This window comes from Euprymna scolopes, chromosome 6, assembly GCF_053919585.1.
Source record: "Euprymna scolopes isolate OS-2025 chromosome 6, ASM5391958v1, whole genome shotgun sequence".
NCBI classification, from domain to species: domain Eukaryota; kingdom Metazoa; phylum Mollusca; class Cephalopoda; order Sepiida; family Sepiolidae; genus Euprymna; species Euprymna scolopes.
Window position 1 is genome coordinate 94,301,547 of NC_136487.1, and position 23,574 is coordinate 94,325,120.

Genomic DNA, 23,574 nt, shown 5'->3' on the forward strand with positions numbered 1-23,574 from the left:
TGGAGTAGGGTGTCAGTATCTCTTCACATCAATATCTAGTTTGATATGGCCACATGTCCAGGACTTGTACTTGAAGATATATACTTCGGAGGTCCAGCAGTGACATGTTATCCCCTTTTTGGCATCATTCACACATCTTAGTAGTGCAAACATCTGTCTTTGTGATGAATGTGTCCACGTGATGGTTAAGTTTGCAGTAGTCCATTACTAGCCGCACCTTTGCCTTATTCTGTTGCATCATGACCATCAATTGAATTAACTCCTTAGGAGATCCAAGTTTTTCTTCTGGGTATGGCACAAGCCAACTCTTGTCTATCCATGCCTAGAGTTCCTGATCATATTTTGGTCAGATTTCCATAGTCACTGAATATTCAGGCACTCCATTGCGCAGTCCTTCAGATGCATGATCATCTGCCCATTTCTATGCTGCAATCCATGCCTGTCTTCGATGGTCAAATGTAGCAGTAAAGTCAGATTCACTAATGGAGATGGCTGCACATGTTGAGACATTCCTGTCACCGATTTGAACTGCACCTGTAGATACTTCCTGTGTGATACTTCCTGATGCTTTTATCACATCAATCCCTAACAACAGTGGTTTAGCATTGATCCTGACGTAGTTGCTTTCGATTGTGGAAATGGTGACTTGCCGCAACATGCACTGAACATGCATCCAATAATCATGACATCCACCCTTGCTGTCTTCCAGGATCGATACCTATTCACATCTACTAGTGTATGTGAGCATTCTGTGTTGATTAACACTGCACACTACATTCCATCAACATAGATGATAATCTCCGGGAGCGCCTCATTTACATCTTTGTTGGGGCGTGGACAAGCCCTGATGCCTTGTTCCCTTGTTTATTTCTTGAACTGTCTTGGCCAACCTTGCTGCATTAATAACAATGGGTTCTAAATATCTGGCAGTCTCTCACTACGTGATCCTTGTGGCTGCATCTGTAATAGATTACACTGGTTCTCGGTCTGTTCCAAGTTTTTATCACAAGATGGACTCGTGACTGTGACCACATGGTGACTTTGGTCCCTAATTGACGTTAGTACTCTTGCTTTTGCTATGAGGTCTCATGGTCAGTCCAAATTTTTGGTGCTTTCTAGAGTTTGATGGAGCTGGCATCAGGGAACCCTGTAACAAAAAAAAAAACAATTTGGCAAGTTTTCCAAACCAACTCCTTGAAGCCAATCCAACCAACCATCTGATGTTTGCATAAATGTTCACTTGTTCATCAGCTCATCTAACTACAGTCAACTTCCTATAAACCGTGAATGCCTTTTAACCAAGTCTCTATCTTCTTAATGCCTAGTTGGTCACTCTCGTTCATCTCCAAATAAAGGGCCAATGCATCCCCTTCTAGTTACAATTGAAGCAGGCTCGCCACATCATCCATCTTCTGAAGTCTCACTATCAACCGCAATTTCTTCATACCACCACATTTCCCTCGTCACTAAACCGCTTCACCATATCACTGCAGATTTGTATCTTTGTCATCATAACAACCAAAATAGATTGAAAACTCTCACTCCTTAACTCTCGTTTCGTTGCACCAGCTCTCACCATCGTACTTGACTGGCACAAAATGCTTTTCTCTCATAATTTGCTCGCTTATTTACCCAAGCAACAGTAGTACTTTTCTTCCTTTTCCTCTCTCAACTGACAACAAACCCATGTGAATGAAAAAATGTCTAAAAAAAAAATGAAAGACACCTGTTGCACAAAATCCATCTCAAAATCAAAATCATCAAGAGAAGAATTGTTAGCAAAAAAACTAGCAAAGAGTCTTTAATGATTCTCCCTCTCTCTTTCTCCAACCATGGGTAAAATATCAACTTGTATTCAATTAGTCAACACATAATCTTTGTAGTAAGTATTGTTCGACATTAAATCACCCCCAAAAAAGTTGATATGCTGTAAAACAAACCAACTGTCAACAAATTCAGTTCAATTAATATTTTTTATTACAGAATTTTTAAATATGTAAAATTTGAAATTTGTTTGGATTATTTGGATAAGTATTCTCATCTTGAATGTTCTGATAATATTTTGGCAAATATGATGACCTGACTTTCTTCATGTGTGTCTTGTTGAATTTGGAAATCTCTACAGAATTTCCAACTGAATCCTTTACTTAATTCATGGAAGTAGATTGTTCTTATTTCTTCAACCATAATGAATAGAAGTCTTAAGTACTTTTTATTTTATTCTTAGTAAGGATTCAACCTTCAACCTCCAGAGAACTGTCACTTATTACTGATTATTGCTTTATCTGTCGTATCACTTAAGAAATCTACGCAGTCATGGTTGACAGAATGAGAACACTTTATAAATTAAATAAAATATTCAGTTAGAAATGCTTTATAAATTCCCTAATTCGACAGGATGCACTTGAAGGTCTCAAGTTACATCAGTCAAAACGTTGTGAGAATAACATCCAAGATGAGAATGATAATCAGAATAATGAAAATGATCCTCATCTAAAAAAAATTCCAATAATCATATTTTTTTTTCTTCATCCACAGATGTACACAGTCCTGATCAGTAAAAACTCTGGCATTGAAAAGATTCCAACTATGATTGAAAAACGCTATTCAGATTTTGATCGTCTCAACAATCGACTGCGAAAGAAGTTCCCGTATAAAATGGAGGAGATTTCCTTTCCGAAAAAATTGTTGACAGGCAATTTCACCAGTGAAACAATTGCCCATCGGAGCCGAGCATTTGAGCAATACTTGACGCATCTATTTTGCATTTCAGAAGTACGCTACTCGGAGGAATTTGCTAATTTTTTCTACCTAAAAGAATTGCATGTGGCTTATAGTCTGATGTTTGAGTATAAGTACTCTGAGGCTATCCCGATTCTGGAGAAGTGCCTTCCTGTCCAGGAGAAGGTCCATTCCGACATGCATCCCGATGTACTGTTAACATTATGTGCCATTGCAGCCTGCTACCACCAACTTGAACGGCCATATATGGCACAGAGGTACGCAGAGACTGCACTAGGCTGTATTCACAATTCAAACCGGCACACAGATGAAGCCATTCTGGTGGCGCTGTTGCAACTGTCCATTCGTGTTTGCTGGACTCTGGGCAAAGACAAAAGAGACCTCGAGAGTCAACTACAAGTTCTCCGACAGCAGGGAGTCATTGTGGAAAATGCCCGCCCACTAATGGATGTAGTAAAATTAAAAATTAGAAAAAAATACCAAAAATAACTTGAAAATTTATAGATGTTAGTTTAGGCAAAGGAAATATTGTTGTCTTTATTACTCTAAAAACAAATATTATTAACTAATATTAAAATATTTAAAAAAACTATTTTTTAAAAATATTTTCCATTTAGAAGGTAGATTAGATTTTGTGTTTTCATTTATTTCAAAAATTAATTTTTAATTAAAATAATGTAACTAGTTTTATTTTTAAATAAGAAAAAATATATTCGACATTTCTAGAGTTAATGTTGGATTTTTACTTATTTGTGAAATTTGTTGATAAAATTATAGAAATAGTTTTCCATGCTGTTAGTATCTGGACTTCCATTTTTTTTTTTTGTCTTGTCATTTTCTTTGGATACATTTACGGTGTACATTGTCAAAAAATGTTTGCATTTAATAAACTAATGAATAATTATATAAAATTGTAAAATAATAAGCTAGTTAAGTTTTCAGTTTTTTCTGTTTTCAATTTTTATTTTTAATAATATTAGTTTTCGCATCTTTAAAAACTTCTAAAAATAATGGTAAATTGAAATTGTTGATAATGACAGGAATAAATTGATCTGATTTGGTAATGATGCATAAAGTGAATATAACGATGAATAATAATAAATGAAATATTATTACTAAGAATAATGATCATAATGAAAATATGGTAATAATAAATCTTAAAAATTGAATCTAGAATTATAAATCAATCACGAGATAAACTTTTATCAGGAATTGAAATCCATGGAAATTTATTAATAATTTGAATGGATTGGATATGGATTGAATTATAGGGTAGACTTAGTTGTGTAACTAACCTAGGAGAATGAAAACCTCAGTGTTTTTCCGCGCCTCTCAGTATTGTTCCAGTCTTTCTGGATTACTTCTTGCCATTAGACTCCAGTAATACCGAGGTGGAGTGGGGCAAACTTTTCTTCACTATAGATTCTCTGCATAGACATCTTTGTAGACAGTATCTATTGTCTATTAGAACTAAAAGGACCCCCCCCCCCTTCTCTTACAAAAACGATGTGAATGTCATACTAACTTCAATACATTGTAAATCCCAGAAATGTATATTAACAGCATGGAAGATGAAACTAATAAAATTATTTTTTATTTCAAAACTTTATAGAAACGAGAAATGGAAAATTGCTATTGAAGTTATTAAATCTTTTGTCATCCGATATAAATCAGCATTCATGATTGTATGATCTTTTGTACTGGAGTTGTTTCATAGTTTGTGGCCAACAATTATTATTTGTGCATTTTGAATACAAAAACTATTTGCTATTGGATTGTAATGCTAGATAGGCTTAATATCTTTTATCAGTATTTTTTTCTTTTTTTTTTCTTTTTTCTTTTTATTTTTTATGAATTTCCTTTTTCAAATTAAGCTTATACATTTGACAACTTTGTGGTATTTCTGTTACTGAATTATGAAGCTGTTTTTTAGAAATTTAGATACAAATAAAAAATGGTTATGACCTGGAGATGATCAGTTGGTGATCACTTGATCCTTATGGGCAGCACAAGCAAAATGGCAATTGACAATTTTTGGAAGTTATTTACGAAATGACTTATGTCAGAATGAGACACAAAATGAAAAAAATATTAATAATAATAACCAGTATTTTGATTCCTTAGTTTTTTGGCTAGGAGCAAAGCGTAGTATCTTTTCTGATATTACACTTCATCATTTCTGTTTTCGGTTAGTGAAGGAGAAATATTTCTAAACTGAGGCAATTAAAAAAATTTTTCCAATTTATTTTTTTCCTCTATTGAGAAGCTGAATTTTCCCCACGGTAAAAACCGACTTTATGTCTAACTCTGCTCTCGTGAAGTATCAATTTATTTACTTAATCAAGTTCATCCATTTAAAGAGTTTGTGGCATTAGCTGTAGGGCTGTTTTGTAGGTTTTAATAACAATCTCAGATGATTCATAATCTGCAATTAATGTCATAAATTTTCAAAGTTTATTATCTCATTTCCAATCGGCTGTCATTCTTGGGTGCATCATATTAAAATGTTATAAAAACAAAGGAATTCTGGTTGAGGGTGTCCAGTTTTTCTCTGACCAGATTTTCAAATGAAATTCTGCAGTTTGGAAAAAATAGTCAGAGAAAAACAAACCGATCGCAACTAACTTCCCAACAGCTCAACCTTGCTAACGTGTAGCAAATGGACAACTGGAAAAGACTTTCTTTCATGTTTTGAATTCAATGTTATTTTTACATGAAATAAAGTTTTCTTCATTTCAATCAAACTGACATTTTTTGTGAAAGACAAAAACGGGAGTAGATTGGTAAAACAAAAAAAAAATATGCTAAACATTAATTCCTCACTTTGCCCTCAAAGTTCTATTTGATTGCATGCTGCTGCTGCAAAAAACAAAAAAAAAACACCTCTATAGAATTAGACATTCTTATTCCAGGCCAGTATTTCTCTCGTTTGCAGAATATGAGCACAGATAGTAAAGGTGAATTCCTGAAAGTTTCAGAAGTGGAATCAAAGGAATCTCAACTATATTCTTGTCTTTTCCTGATTCTTATGTAATATGGAAGGGACTCCTACTTTAAGTTCATTCGTGTGCCAGATTTTTCCACAAGATACAAGCTAGAACAGCAGTTAAATTTGTGCTTAACAATTGCATTTCATACCCTCGGTTTGTTATAAAACTATTTCCTTGCTTCAGATTTAAATTTGGTTGAGAAAAATCTTGGATTGGCACATGTCTACTTTACAGTGAATCTGTTAGCTCTGTCTCAAACTCAAATACCACTTCCAACCCTTTACTAAGATCCATTCTACCAAAGATCATAGTCTAATTTCTAAGCTCTCAGTTTTGATAACCACTCTCTGATCATTGAATTTTTTAAGGACCAGATTGTTGTCTCTGGGTCATGTTCAGAGTTTGAATAAGTTTAGATGTTTATTTAAAACTTATTTCATTAAGAATCTACAAGTTTTAAACCCTTATCCATAGCAAAAACATTATAATTAAATAATTCTTTTATACCTACAGACAGTAGTGTCTCATGCTTATGCAATCATCAGTGTAGGATAACAATTCCTGCTGGTCGGGAGATTTGAACCCAGCCACAAAGCCACCTTTGACTCCATTTGTTAAGCTTTTTATGGGCCACCAAACAATTGCCACGAGAATGAACGGAATTCAAAACTAATAAATGGTCAATTCTTATATACTGTTTCAATTATTATATGATTAACATTTACAAAATAAAGTGTCACTTGTAATAAATAAAAAAAGGTCAATTTAAAAAAAATTTATTCTATTAATTTTTGCTTAGAATCTCTTAACATTCTTTCAAGAATTCTGTGATATGTCATTCCTCATTTTATTGAAAAACAAAATTCATGAATTTAAATAAATTTTTTTTGACTGGGGGAGGAGGTCACTGCTTATCAAGGCTTGAAGGCCACTCTAGGGCTTTTCATATAACTCCAGAAAAATATCAGTCAAACAGGAGATGTATAGTGTGTGTGTCCTTTTTAAATCAAAGTAGTTATCTCTTCAAAATTAAGTTTTGCAGAGAAAAATAAAATGTAAATAATTGAGAAAATTTTTCAAGCATTAATAAAATTGAAATGAATTTAGTAAAAACAAATCTATGTATTCTTATATATATCAATGATTGCGATGACCTTCAAAATAAATGGGAATAAAGTCGTACTTCTTTGACTTGACAAATGATTTAATTTCTATTCTATTAAAAATCATATTTCTTGTTCAAAATTATTTTTGATCATCATAAATCATTTCCAGGAAAATGTTTGATTAGTTGTTCAATCAAAATTTACTAGAATTTTTAGATTCTATTTACAATGAATAAATAAAATGTAAAGATTAAAAATGATCAATGCTGATCGAAAGTACTTAATAGGGCGATAAGAAATATTCATTTTGAATGATTATTACATTTGAACACAAAACGAAATACTGATGTAAAAATCCTTAAGAACATCTAAAATCGAATGCAAATAGATTAAGAATTTTGAAAGTCTTAAAAACAAAATGTATTCGTCTATGAAAATGAGTTTCACAATTACTGAATCTTATTTTCTGCTCCTTGCTTGTTTCTCAAAAACAAAGAAAAGACTTTTTTTTTTCCTTTTGTCTAGTTTTAATTCAACACTTTAAACTGACCACATTTTTTTTTTTTAAAATAAATTTCTATATTAAAAATTCCACTCGGATTTAAAAACAATTTTTTTTTTTCATTAAAATTTTCAAAGATCATGAACAAAAAGTATATTAAATGGAGGTGGAGAATATACATTTGTTGAGCCTTGTTATCTCTTTCTCTCTCTCTCTCCCCACGTGTGTGCGCGCGCATCTTCTTACGGGTCACATAGACCGCCTGATTCCTGGATTCTCTTAATTGCAGATGGATGCCAGCTCCTTTAGAAATAAGCAAAAGTAATTTTTTTTGTTTTTTTACAATGAATGGTTGACTGTAACGTGTATGATGATACAAAGATAGGGTTGCCAGAACATTTTTTGTTTTTTTTCATCTCTGGATGTTAACACGATTAAATCAAATATTTGAATCTACAATTATGAGACACACTTTAAATGCTTTAATAAATGCAAAAAGTTAGGTCCAAAATTTCAAAGTGATCGAATTCGTATTGTAAAATGTGTGTGAAAAAAGATTACACCTAATTAGAGGTTCATTTAAAATGATCAACATTTGCACACACAGAATTTCTTTCTGTTTCTGTCTCGTTAAAATCCCGCCAAAATCTAAGCCATATAAAATTATAAGGGACATTATAAGTTGGAAATTGACAAGCATTGTTTATCATAATTAGTAATGTTTGTCAACTTTGGACTTCAAGACCAACACCAAGTAGATTTTATCTTTTTAATCAAAGTTTATTGTATTGTTGGCCTATCCATTTTCTTCCATGTATTTTTACACATGTAAAAATATAAATACTAATTTAAAAAAAAAAATTTTTAAGAAATTTCTGAAGACAAGAAGTTACCAGAATTCTATTGTATGCCTATTCGGTTACATTGCATTCATTTAGTAAGGAAGCAAAACCTCTACTTTGATATACTTTAAGATTCTCTTTTGAGTTTAAAAAAAAAAAAAAAAAAAAAGAATTTAGAAGAAATAGAATACATTTTGTCTGCCTTTGCACAAGAGGTTGCTGCTATATCAAAAACTCTGCAGGAAAAATAAATTCATGCAACAATTTTGATTCATCATTTTGTGTTCAGACACTTTTGGTATTTCTTACTTCCTTTAACACCCTCTTGCTTTCTTTCAATATTACTTCTTGTCACCCCACAGATTTATGCCACAACATTTACTGCCTCATTCTGAGTACAGAAAAATGCTTTATAATTGTAATAGCCAGCTTTGATCTAAAGTTTGTAATAAAATTAAAAAATGTTAGAAATTCAATAAATTTCTTAGCATCAATAATGGAAACTGAAGCGAAAAATCAATGACACAAGTTTTCATCATAAATTAAACAAGACATTTCCTCAAATATTTTTCTTCTCTGAATTTGAATCTCAGCTTACAAACCACTTGGTACATCTTGTAATCTCTTGTATCACAAAGTAACTTCTGAGGTGGAGGAGTATATGATTGGCTTAATGGATACAGCCATTGACTATGGATCCAATCCAATCATAATTTTATTGTAGTCATTAGTGCACTAATACAGCCCCTTTCTGGTATAAATAGCAACTAGTGTTCATTTAGTTCTAATACAATTGATCTTATAGAATAAATATTATTTTGGTAAGAACACAAAAAAAATGGAGTTGATATGCTTTAAAACAGACAAATCATATCAGAGAGATTAGTAATTGATATAGATGTTGAGAGGGAGTAATAGTGTACAGGAAAATCATGAAACCAAAACGACCAACTACAAGTGTGTTAGACATGTCCACACATACTTATTGAAATATTATGGCTAGAATTCTCTATAATTCTTTCAATAACATCACAATTATAAAATATTTAATAGGTAAATTGCTACATAAATGCAATCTTGTATCATAAATCTAATCTGATGAGATTTGTAATCAAAATAGAATTACTCTTGTAATTATTTACTCTCTCTCTCTCTCTCTCTCTATATATATATATATATATATATATATATATATATGCACACACACAAAAAGAATACATCTCTCAAAATCGAGACATAACTGAACCAAGACAACAGATTTTGAATAAACAAATAGCTCTAGCCAATAAGACAATGAGCTAAGTGTATTTTATCATTTATTATTGATATGTCCTCCCATCTTTTCAGTTTACCTAGACATGACAAGTTTGTGTACTGATATATATTTCACTGGGGTGGGTGGGGTTAGTACTGTCGTAAAATATGTTTAAATATGATATTTTAATTTGTTCAGATTTAGTATATATTATTATCGAGTCGTGACTTCAAAAGTAAAAAAAAAAAAAGTATTTGGATGCCATCAGCTAAAATCGAAACTGAAAGCAAAACTGTAGCATTCAAAGCTGGTGATGTTACCACTGTACCAATGTGACATACATATAAACTATATGAACTCAAGAAAAAATAAACTAAGATGAATGTACAAAGTGGATAACGATTGTTTTTTTAATAATGACCCTTTAAAATCTGTTTTAACTAATGACCCATAAAAGAACAGTCCATAAAAAATCTAATAATTTGAGGCTCCTAGTGCTGCTCTGCGGCTTTTAGTTTCAAAAGAGGTAGTTTGAAAATGTGGTGACAGACAGACATATAGCCTTTTATATATTAGATTAATATGGACGATTTTTGTTGGCATGTTATGGTAGAGATCCACTTAAGTTTTCTGATGATCTGACTGGTTCACCATGATTACAATACCAAATACTTCTGGCAAATTTATCGGCCAGTTTCCACCTTAAACAAAAATTCATGTTGGGAAACTTCAATCAAAATATGTTGACAAAAATTGTTCGTATTATTTTATGAAATATGCATAGGCAAATAAATTTTTCTTATCATATATATAATATATATATATATATATATATGAAGATATTTAGATACATATTCATAAATTCTAATTGATATCTAAATGAGAAGTTGTCTTGTGTCTGCTAAATCTGGCAACCCTATCCTATGGGCATTAAATAACCTTGTCCAATCATCAGCTAGACGTCATCATTGTTCTCTACAACTTGTTCTTATGAAAGTGACAAAACTTTTTTTTTTTTTTTTTGTATTTATCTTTTTTTTTTCTTCTCTGAATTTGAATCTCAGCTTACAAAACACTGTTGTCTGACTGATTATATTAAATTGTTGATCCACAAAAATCGTTTGTCTTTTGTCATTTTTTAAAACTTTTTTCTTCTAATGTATAAAATTAAATCAGTTGGATTTTGTTTCATAGAAATAAGCTTATGACAAATCAATATTTGATTCTGCCTAGTCAATTTGTATATACTCTTCCCCTGACCAACATTTTCTTTACAATATACAGCATTTTCTTTTAGAATATGTATATTTCAGTTTCTTTAAACAATATTTATCCTAACTAGGAAGATTGTTAAAATGGAGACAGCTGTATCCTCTTACAACAATAATAATTAAAATAATATTCTACATTAATCTAATATGGTTACATTCATTTTACAATAAACATTTAAATTTTTTATTACAATTAATTGTATACCATAATACTAGGTAAAATATTTTTTTTGAACATCTGTAAGCAATGTTGTTCGTTACATGCTATAAGCGATCACTTATCTTTGTGTATTTTTAATGATGCAGGCAGGTCACTTATTCTTGAGCATACCATTTTACTGAAGTAAAAGTTTTTCTTCTTTATTAAGTTTTTAACCAAAAGAATAGCAATTACATAGACATTTCCATACCAAACGGTAGTATTCTTTGTCTTTAGAAATGGCATGGATTTTTTTTTCTCTATCAAATATGATGTACATTTCTTTGAATTTTTATGTTTCATTGTAGCATTCCTTTGACACATTACAATTCTCCTTTTCCTTTTTTATTACAACTGAATTAATAGCCAACAAGATATGAAAATGACATTTAAATTACAATGTTTTTCTTTATCAATTTCTCCCTAACAATTCAATTTATCCTTTTTCATTTTATTTTTTTTGAATGAAGAACAAAAATACACATCGATTTCCTTTTATTTAAGCATAATCTATTTTTATATTAAAATGAATCATTAATCCATTTTTTTTATTAAAATAAATTAATAATCTATTTTTATATTAAAATGAATTAATAATCCATTTTTTATATTAAAATAAATTAATCTATTTTTATCTCTATATAAATAAAATGAACTAATTTTCCCCCTCCAACTTTGACCTTAAATGACATTACATGCAAATGTAATGCGTACAGATTAGCACATTATCTGGTTTGCTATAGACCTATTACCTCTACAGTTCCTCGACAATGGTACATTCCTATATTTTTTTCCGGTAAGAGTCCACTGCCAAAATCGCTTAGATTCGATGGAAGTTGCAACATCCATTCTCTCTATTAGATTCCTCCTTTCCCCTCTCCCCATTTACACCGCAGCGGATGCGTTCACAAGGAACACTACGAGGAAACACACCGGTTTGGAATCGTACAAGGTTACTTATGCCGGTTTTTTTTTTTGGTTTTTTTTTTTTGGTTTTTTTTTTTTTTAAATCTTTTTTTCCCTGATTCATACTTTCTGTTTTTTCCATAATAAAATAGAAATAAAAAAAAAAAACCAAAAAAAAACGCAATTACTATTGTTTTCTTTTTGCTTTTTTTCGTTAGTGTAAGACACAATCTGCGAGACTAACTGGATTTTACTTCCGGTTTTAACGACTCTAACCATGAAATCTATGACCATTACTTATTAGTACTTTCAACTCAACATTTATTTTTACAAAGATTATAACGCAACGATATCGTGAATTCACTTGCATTACACTTAAATCAAAATTAAAACAAATAAATTCATTTAGAATTTGAGAGTGTGATGTGACTACTGAAACTAAACCAAAACAAACTTCACTGCGGAATTGATATTTGACCTAATTCACTTTTTAGTTAATTTATCACTTTTTTTTTTTTTTTTTGCGCTTTCGCCTCAATGATTCGACCCCCCCTTTCTGAAAAGACTTGAACAGTGTTGATCTCTCAAACAATGATTAATGCAATATAATCGTTTACCTCTTTTTTTTCTTAAAGAATTCCCATAATTCAGGATATGATTGACGTGATTTTACAATATTCTGGAGTATGCAATCTTTCATTATTTTTTAAACTTAAAATTGTCTATCTCTTAAAATAGGCAACGAAAATTAATGGATATTTTGAGAAGCGAAATCAAAACATTTAGCTTACGGTTTACTGTTTTATTTAACCTTAATGACTGTACTATGAAGACAAGTTTACTGCAAAGCTAAAAAATAAAACATGAACCAATAGCTATTACGTCACGTATGCATGTTCGTAATTTCGTCGTTCGATCTTCACTTGGCAAATTTTTTTTATCTTCACACTTTTGCACAGATTTTCCTCAGCTAAAACCAAAATGTAAAGTTATGCATGGGTTTGAATACTCTATATATTAAGTTTCACGTCTGTAGACCAAAAACTGACAGGAGTTTGGTAGGCAAAATTTTTTAAACAAATAAATAGTTTGTATTTCCTTAACCTTTTTATACAAATATTACGCAAGTCTAAATCATGTAGAATATCTGCATGAATATAATTAGACGTAATAGGCAAGCAAAGAAGATCATCCCATAAGAAAACTGAAAAAACTAATAGGGAATTAATTAAAATGAATGTTTAAAAGAATATGCAAATTAGCTAGATCTTTTGCAGATGAATGCAATTTCACGACTCATATATAACAAAGTTGTATTTTCTTTTTAAATAAATAGAAAAAAAGAGAGTTTAATATGAATATCAATAAAAAAACGCAAATTTATAGGAGAGAGCACACACACACACACATATATATATATACTAGCATTTCAGCCCGGCGTTGCCTGGGTGTTTGAAGGTGTATGTTGAGCATAAAAAAAAAAAAGCGGTAAATATTTTAACTTTGACCCCTCAAATCAAGTTATTAAGTTAGATACATGTCCAAGGAACCTATATCTAAAATTCCAAGTGCTTAGACCCAAAATTGGCAGAGGAGTTTGATAGAGTTCTCAAAGGTCAAATCGTTGAACTTTGACCCCTTAACAGGCAAATTTCTGGCCAAAAACTGATTAAAGATTTTCCATAATCTCAGTACCCTGTTTATTGAATTTCGAGTGTGTAAACTGAAAATTGACAGTTATTGTATAGGGAAATGTACACAGACACTTTCACACACACACATATATATATATATATATATATATATATATATATATATATCACACACACATTTAATCTCACTACAGCTGTTTGCTTTTACAAAATTAATTCTGACTGAAAACAATTGTGCCATTGTTAAACATAACAATTGTTCATTTGATTTCAATAAAATTGAGTTTGCTACGTGCTATATTTCCATGATCCAACATAAGCATCTGTATATAAATATATATTTATAGATTTCTATATATAGGATTTGCTCCTAATCTAATTAGCCGATTATTATAGATTTTGGAACACTGCTGCTAGGCATAAAAGGACCCAAATGAGGGCTATATTTAGTTTTATGTAAAGGAGGTAGTTTTTCGTGCCAATTCTGATAATTCCAGTTAAATCTTAATAGATATTATCAATTAAAAACTATTCAGTTTCTTTTTGAGTATTTTAAGATTTTTTGGGAGCAATATTGATACAATCTTTCATTCGAAACCTTAAATATTTCAGATTTGCATTAAATTTGATCCATAGTCATTATACAGGAATTAAGCAAGATTCCCTGAATTTCAATTTATTTTCAAAAACCAAAATAATGTAAAAGATTATGACCAAAATTGAAATAAAAACTTTAGACATGAAATTTATTTTTTTAAATCTTTGAAGAGATGTAAAAGTGATGTCCGATTATTCTTTGAATTAATTTTACCCAATTGGGATGATTAGTCCTCTAGTTTATTATAAACTAGTTGATCCTTGTCCGGTGCTGCACAGCAAAATAGATCAAGAAATTCCATGCTCAACCTTGAATGATTTGTTATTTCGGTTGATGTAACCTATTTTTATTATCAATAATATTACCACAAATATCATGGTTGTTATGCAGATGAAACCAGTGTCCCTGTAGAAGCCAGTAGAGTTTTGTAAAGATGAGTTATTGTTAATGGAGAACACATTGGCAATGAGTTTTATTGGTCCCCCGACTAAAGGAGAGATTGGACCTAGTAATTCACTCCCGTTCATACTTTTCTTAACCACGTTTTGGATCTTTTTTTTAATTTTGCACAAACATTAGTCATGATGAAAGTAAATTTTTGCCAGAACGTATTTTTCGGGATAAATCTGATTGCCCTTCTAGAGAGCATTATAAGGGTAAAATTTTCCCAAAATCTCAACCACTCCTTGAATTTTTTAAAAATTTTGCATAAACATTAGTCATGGTGACAGTAAAAATTTTTTATTTGTAGAGGGGAACATGCTCTGCTTGTTTAGTGAAACAAATTGGAGAGTTATATAGCAAATAAGTTTGCAGAATGTCTAATTTATTAGAATAAACTACTTATGCTGTATGAAGCAGTCATTGGAATCTGCCATTTCTACACTGATCTGAGGTGTTTAATTTATCCAAATATTCTGAGGAACACATGAAATTAGTGTTAGAAAAGAAGCAGTCATGAAACTGAAGGATTCGGATGTTCACTTATTCTGTGAATAGATTTTGAATGCCGTTTTGAGTGCAAATGAAAAGGAGGGAATGTTTATTTTGTTTAGAAATGTATTCTAATATGTTGGAATTTGTATGAGTGAAAAATGAAATAAGAAACAGTTTTCAAACTAATCACTAGGGCACGACAACAGCATATTCTTTTGTTTTGATTCTTGAGTGTGTATCCGTTGATATCATGCTTTTATATAGAGTGATTTGGTTCTCGGTTGATAAACTGTGTCCAACTGTTAAAGTTAAATAAAAAAAAAAAAATACTCGCTTGATAATGAAACAGCTGTTGAGATAACTAAGAAGAGACATAAAATTGTCTAAGTGCGTGTATAAGTAATGTGTAGCGTGCTTCTAGCAAGAGAAAAAGTGTCTATTTAAAACATTAATCTCACTAGGTTTCCATTTTTTTTTTTAAATTGCATCCTCTCTGAAACTAAAAGCAGCAGAGCAATGCTAGGCAGCTCAAATGGTTGCATTTTTTTTTGTAGATTTTTTTTTAGTGGGTCTTTAGCCGGTTAAAATAGTTTTTAAGGGTTAAAAATTGAAAGGAATTAGAACTTGTGGATGTGTAGGAGACCAGTTGACTTACAATTAACAAGTATTTATACATGAAACAAGATTTGTATGCCTATCAAATTTTATTTGCTGATGAACCCCCTCCCCCCTTTTGAAAACACATTTTTTATACAGCGTTTCACATTTGATAGAAATGTTTGTTTAGCTAAAGCATAAAGTAAAAATTAGCTTTTAAAGATTAATGATGAAATCCATGCCATTAAAATAGGAATTAAGCTGATAATTTACAGTTCTGGATATTTTTTATTTTTTTTTAGAAAAAAATAAAAAATTATAGGAGATAACTTTGTGAGGTTTATTAAAATTTTAAAATCTTAATATAAAATATTTATTTTCAACACAACTTTAGTTTAATCGTAATTTAGTCACACAAATTCACAGAAAAATAAGAAAAATGATTGGTTTGAGGGTTTAAACAGTTTCTGCAAAAATCCAAATAAAATTTGTGTGGTGGCAATAATATATAAAGAAATTTAGGAATTAAAATCAATTTTTTTTATTACATAGTAACATGTAAAAAGTGATCATTTCGAACTCGCTATCTCAATAAAAACATTAACTTAACATTCTGATGTTGGAATTATAAAGATTTTTGGTGCAAATCTGTAGTTCAACGTAAAGAAAAAAAAAAATTACAGAAAAATCTTTCTGATGTACATACCCATCACAGAAAGAAAATGTCATATTCCAAAAATTACATACATTGAAGTATTTCATTTTATGTATAGAAATTCATTAAAAATTTTTTTTGGCAATTTTAATAGTAAATTGTAGCCATTACAATGCTGATTTTGATCTCGGTAGTTTGAATTGAGTTGTCTCTTTAGTAACTATGGTGAATAAACATTCTCGCTTCCTTATAAAAATGTTATTTTCTTAAATACTTGATCAATTTACATGATTTTTGGAATGGCATTTTTGCTGTGTTGTATCGATTTTTCTATATTTTATTTTTTAAAAAATTAGGTTGGACTTGCTTGAAATTCTTTTTTTTTAGCCAGTTAAAGCTAAGCTGGATCTTTATATTAGCTGATTCTAAGACTGATATGTGAGATATTGTCTGGTGTAGTAGTGAGATTGATCCTAGATTCTCTTCTGTTTGTTGCATATATTAGCTGTATAGATGCCAACATATGCAGGTAACATCAAGCTGAACAATAACTGATTCTAAACTATAAATCTTTTCTGATTAAAAAAAAAAAAAAAAGGTCCTAGACAATATCAGGCAGAGAAGAGCTGTTTGTGTACACCTGTAAAAATACCAATCCCAAAAATAGTAAAATTAATTTTGCTAGTTTGTCTTATTATGAAGATAAAAATCAAGATACAATACTAGAATCCTTATTCCAATTTTTACCCAAAAAAGAGTCATTAGATATCTTTCCCCTCAAAGAAATTTGGGAATATTTATTGATTGTTAGAATTTCACAAAAATTGGAAATATTTGAATTTTTATGAAGGGTTTCCATCCTATTTGCATAAAACACGATTAAATATAGCCACATTATAATCTTTACATTTAGTATCTTATCTAAAATTCATAATGATCACTTAAGTGAATCTTATGCATAAAAATATATGCATATATCTAACTTATATATATATTAAATAGTTTAAATAAAAAAAAAAACGTCATTGCATTCATAAAAGAAAAAAAAAACAAAAAACAACATTTTTGGACAATTTGTTTTGCTTCTTTATTAAATTTTCAAATTTAACATTCGATGTTACATATAAAATCAGAAAAAAAACAAACAATTGCTGTAATTGCTGTTTTGATCCTTTCAGACTTGCAGAAACGTTTATTTACAATATTAATTGGGCGTCAATTGTTTTGTTTTTTTTGGATGAAATGAACAAAAAAAAATTTTTTTTTTAAATGGATAAAATAATCTTTTAAAGTGTTTTGTAAGTTTCTTGTTCTTTTTTGGATTATTATTATTTATTTAAGAAAAACAAAATAAGATGCTGGAACCGAGTTGAAAAACTGAAAGCTAATCAACATTTCAATTATGTTTTAAGAACTTTGTCTTTTCACTGTAAAACAAGCAAATGTGAAAAGAAATCAAAGTTTATCGTTTCACATGCATGTCAGCAAAGAATAAAGAAGAATTATCAAGAAAATCTATTAGTTTTTGTTTCTAGTCTGTTGGACATTCATTTTGAAAATTATTTTCTTTTGTTCATATTTTTTGTTAAAGAAATCAGAGTAGATGGCTGCAATGTTTAGAATTTAAAGATTTTATCTGTTTGTATAGGCAAGCCGAATAATATGACCAATCAGCAATGAAATATCAGTTTGAAATTCAAAAACTTAACGTGTACTTAAAATATATAACTGAACTCTAATGACTATTTGAAATGGTATAGTGAGATAATATTTAAAAGAATCATTGGTTTAATCATTGATTTTATTGATTTCTGAAGAAGCTACATACAAAGACTGGTTGGATGGGTGTTGTAAAAACAAAACAAGCTACGTATATTTCCACAGAGCATATTTGGTGATATATCTTACAAGCAAAAGTAAATAAAGTTACAGACAATCCAAAATGATTACTCAGAATTTCATTTTGGTTTTTAGATAATTCTATTAAACATATTCAAAGAAATATTGCAAACAATTAGCAGATTTAAAAAAATTAAGTCAAAACAATTCAAGAAAATTTTAAAGATTTTTGGAATATCAAAAATAGTTTTAAGCATAAACTAAGCAAGATTTTATATTCAAAACAAATATTTAAATGTAAAAAAAAAAATAAACCCAGGAAATTTATTCAATCCAGTTTATTTGGGTTTGTTATCAAGTGAAATATATGAACTCTACAAATATGAAAAGAAGTTTTCACCTCAAATTCAAACAATTCAATGCAAAATTATTTTTTTAAATCTTTAAAGTTTAAATAACCCAAAAAAAATTCAAGTTGGAATTGACTATTACAGAAAAGAAAGCTCTTGCTTTATAGATTAAATAGAGGGTCAGTCTTGAAGGTTTCTACTGAGTTCATAATTTCAATGGATCTCAAGCAGCCAAAACATGTGGGGGAAAAAAAATAAATAAAAAAAAATGAATGGAAATAAAAGAAAGAGTTTTGTATTCTCCCTTCTTTTCATTGCATCAGAATTTGTTTCTAAGCAATAACAGAAATTTACATGGTTTAATTTTGGTAAAATTTGAACAAATGATCAAAACGTTTATTCATTTAGGGTTGTAGTTGCTTTCGGAAAATTGTCTATACAAGTAAAACAGTAGATGTATGTGTGTGTGTTTAACTGATAAACTTCTGATGACATAACTTTGGATGTATGATTAATGCGTACATCCAATGTCGGCAAATTGAAATGCAAAATGTTCATTTCAAATTGCTGACATTTTTTATTAGTTTTACATATGAAATTCAATCATAGCTAGAATTAGTTTAATTTTAAATCTTTCTTATCTATCTGTCGAGTTAGTTCCAATGGTAGGGAACGCTGCTGGAGCGCTAAATATTTGATTTTGATTCTAGCTAACGGTATCCAATTCATATTTTTCAAACTTGAAATCAGTGTGTGTGCGTGTGTGTGTATATATATATACACACATATTTATAAAAAATAAAATATTCCAAAGAAAATTAGCTTTGTAATAATAAATAATTTACATAAATTAAAATACATTTAAGCATTTATGACCTGCAAAGACGGGCGTTCCCATCCTAGTCTTAAAAAAAGACTAAAATATCTAAAAGTAAATACATACATAATGGATTCATTAATTATTGCATGTGAAATTTTTTAGTGTTTAAAATGAATAAAACAAAAACCGACCATCTTACATGTTTACATTTTACCGACTAGAACAAACAAATAACTTTTTTGATTATCAAAATATAAAGATTTATTTTTAATTCTTAAAAGTTTTTTTTAAACTGATGAAGGAGTTGAAAAGCAAAATTAATAGAAAAGAAAAACTCAATCAACCGATGTATTTATTAAAACATTTTAAAAATATAGGCTGCATACTGTTTTATTCATAGAAATTTTCCTAAATTATAAAAATCATTTTTTTATTTTTTAAATGTCATGTCAGAAAAATATAAAGATATTGCCTGAAATAGATTTGGGGTTGTGCTTTGAAAGAAATGTATTTATTTAATGATTAAAACTGTGGTTGTCACGACTGTATGCTTAAAAAACAAACAAACAAACAAACAGGTTTCAACATGATATCAGTGGAGGGAAAGAGTATGTGGGTAAAATTAAGGCTGTCATTGGTTGGTGGTGAGCAGTGGTTTTGTGTGAGCAAATTCAAAGTTGATATAGATTAACCAAGCAATGACGCCAAACACAATCAGAACAAGGAGCTTCACCATAATGGATATGCCTTTCTTAGGGGCTGCATTTGCTGAAACAGGAGTGGCCTCGGATTTACGCAAACTGAAAAATAAAAAAAAATAAAAACTATTTAATTTCTTTTTTTTTTCTTTTTTAAAAACTAAAATCAAAACTCAAGCAATCAATTGATTGACTTCAACTTTGGTATCATTTTGTAAGAAAGTGGACTAACATTTCTCTTGCTGTAATTACATTTATTGAAGAGGAGGAAAAAAAAAAAAAAAAAAAAGGAAAAAAAAAAAAAGGGGAAAAAAAAAAGGAAAAAAAAAAAAAAAAAAAAAAAACTCAAACAGGAAGCAAAACTGCTGATGTCAAAGTCAGGATTAAGAAATAAACCATTTTCAGTTCTCAATAGCAGATATTTTTCAAGTTTGGCAAATTCGATGAGTCAATATTGCTCCAATAAATTTCCCAGCTGTTTTTATGTAACAATGAGAAAACCTCTACAGTGTCGAGTAAATATTACAGGAAAACTTGCCAATTTTTATTTCAAACAATAAGGCTATCATTGATTGGTAGTGAACAGAGGTTTCATGTGAGTGGATTTAAAATTGATATATGTTAGCCAAGCAATGACGACAAGCAAAACGAGGAGCTTCACCAGAATGGTCACGTCTTGTTCTAATGTAACAAGAGAAAATTCTAAAGTCTCAAGAAAATAATATATTGCTGATTTTTTATTTAAAATTTACTCAAAGTAATTTTGTAATAGACTTATCCAATCTTCTAAGTTATAAATACATTATATATGTATCAAGAACGTACAAAAAAAAAAAAAAAAAAAAAAAAAAAAGAAAGATTTAATATAAAAATGAAAAGCAAATTTAAATATGATTAAATCAGGGCTTAATTTTTTTTATCAATCAATTTTTTAACATAAAAGTTCATTCGTTAAGTTTTTATCATATTTGCAAAATATCTAGAACTGATACAATTGTGTATTTCACTAACAATGATTTTTTAAATATTTCTTCATGAAGATATTTTTTCTTTTAACTTTTCGTTGTTATCTAGGTACCATCACTTTATGAGTTAAGAGTCTATTTACTTGTTTCCCTACAAGGACAGAGTTGGGCACAACGTTGGTTTTCAATATTGAGAAAATCCAGCTTCCAAACAGAGGGACTCTGAATTGGGACCCCCCAAAAATGCCTTGGTCTTGAAAGATTTGTTATTCAGTGACTGAGGACAACAGATTAAATGTAGTATCAGAACAGATACCACACTTTGATCCCAGCCAAAGTCTTCCACATGAAGCAAAGATAACATATTTATGTTATTTGGGATCTTTGATACAAAAAGTCTAACCTCAAAATGAAAACAAGAAAGCATTAAATGAAGTGACCTTGTCATTTCATTTCACGCTTTTTACTTTTCCTTTTTAACTTCCTGTTGAATCAGATGCAAAATGGAAAGCATATTTTATGGAGATTTGGAATGTCACTGACAATGTATATATAGTATTCTGGCTGTTCCATCTTTAGTCCGTACATTACGCTTTGAAAAATGCCAAATACGATTTTTGAAGACCAAACTGCTTAAAAAAAAATATATAAAAAAATAAATAAATAAAATAAAAAAAAAATAAATAAAAAAGCTGGGGGCTGGGCAAAAATATGAATGACTTTCCTTTGACTTAGCTTTGTTTTCAAATATCATTATATGTAATCATGTGAGAAAGGAACTTGTAATTTTGATATGCAGTGGTTCTTTGCTGAAACATTACATGAAAAAGCAAACATTCGAAAGCAACCGAGTCACACACACACAAAAAAAAAAAAAAAAAAAAAAAAAAAAAAAACTGCCACGAAGTGCTGGACTGAAGGAGTAAATTAACTGTCTCTTACAATGTGATTTCATTATTTGTATTGAACTATGTAGCACAATATTACTTTCTGAGTATTTATTAGCACTTATCTTATTTAGGTTAGTTCTATACTTTAAATATAATAGGCACTATTTCCATAGAAATGTTAAACTCATTTGCTGAGTGTTTTGGTTTCTATTAATTTGGAACATACTGGACAAAATTTATTCAAAATTTTTTTTTTTTTCAAAATAAAATTTTTAAACATTAATAATATTTGTAAATTCCATTTATATTTTCTAAGTGAATATTTAAAAAAAAAAATCATTTTTATTAAAATAAATATTGTTGAATTTGAAAATCTATTTACAAAACTGAGTGAAAAAAAAGTGTGAAAGCAAAAGTGAACTTTCATCATTTTAAGGTGCTTTTCATATCAAAGATAAAATATTTTTTTTACTACTGATCGCTATATAAATAAAATTGTATGACCACTTCTCATGTATGTGTGGGCAAATACATTGATTGTGACTTACTATCAAAAATTTAATATCAATTATTTAAATCCAAAACGGAATAGTGTTAAGTACTAAAATTAATTTTAAAAAAGTCCTTTTCACAAAATAGTTAATTGTAGTGAAATGCGAGGCTTAAAAGTTTGCAACTACATAGTGAGCAATCACCTAATATTCACTCTTCTCATACTCCAGAGAAGGAATATGTGACCAGTACGTCATTGAAAATAGGTTCGTATCTAGTCAATCTATAGTATAAATCTCACCTATCTGTTTAAATGTATATATGTATGTTTGTATGTCTGCCTAAAACTTTCGACAAAAGCGATGGATTTTAACAAGATCAGTATCATTCTGAAGCTCGACCCTTCGGACGACAAATATTGAAAAATTGGCTACAAACATTAATTCCTTCATCCTCAACTGGGTACTTTTCTACAAGGAGGGGTCCTTTTTTCGCCGATATTTTTGAAAGTCATCCCCTCTTTTCGATTGACTAGCCTTAATTTAAACCTTCACCACTTCTGGTTTGGCGATGGACGCAACGCCAAAGACGTCACTTTTTTTTTCCCCCCCCACATTCTTTTCCTCCTTTGTGGTACGAGTTCGAGCCTGCCTGCCTACTACTAAACACCTGGGCAACGCCAGGCACCCAGGCTAGTTTATTTTAAATTACATTATGAAATCTCATGTGGAGAAATATCCACCATGTCCTTGCAAGGATGTATTACTTGAAAGTTTTAAAGTTGACAACTTAGTGAAGACGCACTAGTCTCCCAGCCCTCTTCTACAGTTGTATTTAGACGCTGTAGAGGTTATGCAGGAAGGAGGTTTTTAGTCGTGTGCAAGCGACTCTATAAGTCACTCCGTCGGTCGGTCTGTCTGTAACAATTTTGTGCTTGGCCTTTTTGGTTAAGATCAAAGGTCTGTTGTTAATAGATGCTGTTTTTAGCTTTTTAAGATTTTCTTGGCTTTTTGGCCAAGATCAAAGTGTATTATCTTTTGATTTTGTTTAGTTCTGGAGTGACAAGGATGACCAACGACCTCCACAATCCCCCCTTTTGAGTTGGCCATGTGCCTAAGTTTTTTGTTCATCGTCGATTTTCAATGTATTTTTAACATGAATAAAGGATTTAATATCTCAAAGTGTAGTATCTGTTCTTACTACATGCTGTACTTATGTTTGTAACTTTGCGATATAAAGTGGGGGATCACTTTTCTGTATTAATTTAAT

The 23,574-nt window shown here is 30.0% G+C and overlaps 2 protein-coding genes across 7 annotated transcripts in view; one reads left to right on the top strand and one right to left on the bottom strand.

Moving 5' to 3' along the window:
- Positions 1-10,555, top strand: part of LOC145277806 (sorting nexin-20-like) — a 46,124-nt gene extending 35,569 nt beyond the window's left edge. Inside the window, exon 3 of the mRNA XM_080129668.1 lies at positions 2,539-10,555. Within this exon, the coding sequence (XP_079985794.1) occupies positions 2,539-3,231 (693 nt within the window). The 3' untranslated portion in view covers positions 3,232-10,555. The remainder of the gene's footprint in view (positions 1-2,538) is intronic.
- A 6,754-nt stretch (positions 10,556-17,309) lies between these two features.
- Positions 17,310-23,574, bottom strand: part of LOC145277805 (uncharacterized) — a 171,466-nt gene continuing 165,201 nt past the window's right edge. For all 6 annotated transcript variants that reach the window (XM_080129664.1, XM_080129662.1, XM_080129661.1 and 3 more), the window contains one exon: positions 17,310-20,060. In XM_080129664.1, the coding sequence (XP_079985790.1) occupies positions 19,892-20,060 (169 nt within the window). In that variant the 3' untranslated portion in view covers positions 17,310-19,891. The remainder of the gene's footprint in view (positions 20,061-23,574) is intronic.